This window comes from Crocuta crocuta, unplaced genomic scaffold (assembly GCF_008692635.1).
Source record: "Crocuta crocuta isolate KB4526 unplaced genomic scaffold, BGI_CrCroc_1.0 scaffold5787, whole genome shotgun sequence".
NCBI lineage: Eukaryota > Metazoa > Chordata > Mammalia > Carnivora > Hyaenidae > Crocuta > Crocuta crocuta.
Genome location: NW_027530749.1, coordinates 9,117 through 12,345, shown reverse-complemented (window position 1 = coordinate 12,345; position 3,229 = coordinate 9,117). Strand labels below are relative to the sequence as shown.

Below are 3,229 nucleotides of genomic sequence, written 5' to 3'. Positions count from 1 at the left end.
CTGCCCCTTCAGTCAGGCCTAACTTCTCTCTACGGGATACTCTTTTCCAGAAGGTTCTCTTTCCCTTAGAAACCTCTGTCTCTGCGGTGACCAAGGTTCCCAGTGCTGGGCGGGACCTTGGCTCTTGGACAGGCTCCCTGTTGCCCCAGCACCTCTGGGGGCCGGGACCGCTCTTGGGTCCCCTTCTGCTCTTGGCCGCTAATCCCGTGTGTTTTGTGCCTGGAGCAGAGTGCAGGGCTCCATCCCCCTTCTGGCTGTCAGCTGCTCTTTGACCCAGGGGCCTGGTCAGCATGTGGGGCCCCCCAGCGGGCCCCCCCAGAGCCCTGGCTCCCACCTCTTGCCCTGAGACCACACATGAGTTGAGGGCTAGGTTTTATTAAGCACGTGGCTGGTTTGGGAGGCCGCAGCCGTGTACAGGTCACGCACGCTCTGTCCCCCGCGAGGACTGCAGACTACATGCTTTGCGCTGCACACAGCCAGTCCACCAGATGCTCCTCCGGCCCCTCTGTCGGCCATAGCCCCTCACCCCCAGAGCCCTGAGCTGCTCCCCAGCGAGTCTGATCCGGCTCCAAGTCGGAGAGCGCGCCTCAGTCTCCAAGCCCCCCGCGCCGGGCCAGCTGCAGCCTCTGTTCTCGTCTGGCCGTGTGCACCCACTCGCCGATGAGCCTGGCCTCGAGCCTGCGAGCCTCCCGGACAGACTCGGGGTCCTTTGGGTGAGACGCTCTGAGGAATAAGCCGGGGGCCTCAGCCACACAGCAGGCCCGAGCCTCACCCCGCCTCCACCCACGTCTGGCCGCGCCCGTGACCACACGCCGCTCCCCTGCAGGGGCCGGACCGCACCTGAGGTCCAGGTGGTGAGCGCCCCCCTGGATGGTGACGGCAAGGACGGAGGCGCTGAGGTTGCTCCGGATCTGTGTCAGCAAGGACATTCCGTCAGCTGCTTGCTGTGCTCTGGGCCACGGCTGACCCCGCCTCTGCCCGCCCAGGGCCACGGGGCGCAGCTGAGGCCGTGATTTAAAGACACTACCTGGCCTTGAACGGCCTCGTTAAAAGGGAAAGACGGAGACGAACACATCAGATATCAGTTCACGTTAAGAAGCAGAGGAAAAAACAAAGAAGGGAAGGCGGGTGAAGTGGGAACAAGAGTGAAGGTGGCCCGAGCCACGGTGTGGAGGTCGGCGAAGGCAGAGCTGGTTCCTGGGCGGAGTCTAGTAAACCCAGGGAGACCCCGCACAGGAGGCCCCGGCCGTGACTCACCCCGCCCCCGGCCCAGGGGTCCAGGTCACCGTTGGAGAAGATGATGTTGCTGGCAGCTTTGAGGTCTGAAAGGGACAGACGTGGGGGTGGAAACTGGGCATGGCTCCCCAGGTCTGAGCCACGGGGGATTGGGGGAGCAGGGTCAGCTTGGCAGAGGGAGCCTCACCTCCCGCCCCGAAGCTGGTGTGCAGCCAGTCCTTCCGGGGCCACACGCCCCACCTGTCCAGGCAGTACTGCTGGCGGAGGTCCTCGGTGAACGGCAGGTCGGGGAAGAGGTCGGTCACGTTGTTGCTAGAAAACGTCAGGTTGATCTCGGTGCAGGCCTGCGGGATGCCCAACACAGGTCAGCCCGGGGTGGAGGGCGGGGCCCCCGCCCCCGGCACCTCCGTGCGGTGCCCCGTACCTGGTAATCCCAGGCCCTGGCGTCAGCGCCTGAGCCGCAGCCCGTGGGGTCCGCGCAGGCCTGGTACTGCAGATAGAGGTCATAGCAGGGCACCGTGCCCGAGGAGTTGTACACCAGCCCTGCAGGAGAGGGGCGCTGGGCCGGGGGCCTGTGCATGCACCCTGCCCCCCAGAGGGGGCCACGTGCCCCGTGAGGAGCGGGCTTCCTGGGGGCGGGGCTCTCAGCTGCTGCTCTGGCCACTGACAATGGCCAGGCTGTGGCCGGGTGTGCCGTTCTCTCCCCTGGAGCTTTTTCAGAGACCCCATGGAGCAGGGCCTGGCCCCTCCTCCCCCCCGCTTGGCCAGGGGCTGCGCCGGGGCATCTGTGCTCCTGGCCTCCACACGACCCTTGCCCCCAAGCCACGTCCACCCCCCACGCTCGGCGCCAAGCCCAGGGCCAAGGGGCAGACGCACCAGCCAGCGCTCGGAGCCCCTTGATCCTCTCGGTCTCACTCAGGAGCCGCTCACAGCCAACCTAGGGATGCCAACCAAAGACCCCCCCTTCAGCCCAGCCCCCTCCCCAGCTCACCCTTCCCTGGTCCACCCTAGGGCAGCTGGGCCCGTCAGCTGCCTTCCCCAGGTCCCAGCCGGCGTCCCCTTGCCTTGACCGGGTTGGCAGGAAGGTGCCCTATGAAGTCGGTGGGGTACGGGTAGTCCATCATGGCCAGCACGGTGAAGGCGTTCCGGGCGAACCCGAAGAGCTGGGTCAGGTCCTGGCTGGAGAGTGGCTGGCAGGTGCCGAACTCCTGGCTGACCGTGTCGTACGCTGCCGGGAGAGGGCAGGGTGATGGCCTTTGGAGGCTGCTGTGGGCGAGGATGGGGGCGTGGAGCGAGGCAAGGGGTGCTCCCTGGGGTGCGGGGGGTCCTCCTCACCTCCCTGTGCGAACAAGTCCTTGATCTGCCGGAACGCGTCCCGCACGCCCTGGGCGCACGTGGGACTCTGGCCCTCAAAGTCCTGCAGAAAGAGGCGTTGTGGCTGCTGCCACCACAGCCTGGCCCGGCCCGCGTCCCCGGAACCCGCACTCACCGCCGACACGTCCCGGAAGAAGCGGTAGGAGTCGCCGAGGCCGGCCACAGCAACGACGGGCGCGCTGGCTGCCAGCGCCCCAGCCACGAGGTGCGGGTACTTGATCCTCATGTAGGCGCTGAGCATCCCCCCGTAGCTGCGGGGGGACAAGGAGCGCCTGGGCCCACGGCCTCCCCGGCACCCCCTCCGCTCTCCCTCGTCAGAGCCCACGGTGCCCCCAGGAAGACCTGAGACTTCTAGGCCCCCCGGAAACTCTGGCCCTGAGGCCGAGCACACGTTTGGGCCTCAGGGAGAAATGAGACGGGCGAGAACCCACCTGCCACCGAACACGACGGCGGGGGTGTCCTGGGCCCCAAGGTCTCGCCGCAGCGCGCTGAGCAGCCTCGCGAAGTCAGCCAGGGCCTGTTCCACCGTCAGCAACTCCGTGTGCCCGCGCTGTGTGGACCGCTCTCCGAAGGGGAGCGACTTCCCGTAGTACCGCTGCGGGCAGCGCCGGGACACTGA

General features: G+C 67.2%; 1 protein-coding gene across 1 annotated transcript in view; it reads right to left on the bottom strand.

Moving 5' to 3' along the window:
* Positions 1 to 359: 359 nt before the first annotated feature.
* The window catches only part of DPP7 (dipeptidyl peptidase 7), a 3,770-nt gene continuing 900 nt past the window's right edge, over positions 360 to 3,229 (bottom strand). Inside the window, 12 exon segments of the mRNA XM_077769251.1 lie at positions 360 to 561; positions 563 to 593; positions 595 to 723; positions 841 to 911; positions 1,258 to 1,322; positions 1,424 to 1,580; positions 1,661 to 1,779; positions 2,113 to 2,173; positions 2,301 to 2,464; positions 2,572 to 2,653; positions 2,726 to 2,861; positions 3,042 to 3,215. Of these exon segments, the coding sequence (XP_077625377.1) occupies positions 523 to 561; positions 563 to 593; positions 595 to 723; positions 841 to 911; positions 1,258 to 1,322; positions 1,424 to 1,580; positions 1,661 to 1,779; positions 2,113 to 2,173; positions 2,301 to 2,464; positions 2,572 to 2,653; positions 2,726 to 2,861; positions 3,042 to 3,215 (1,228 nt within the window). The 3' untranslated portion in view covers positions 360 to 522.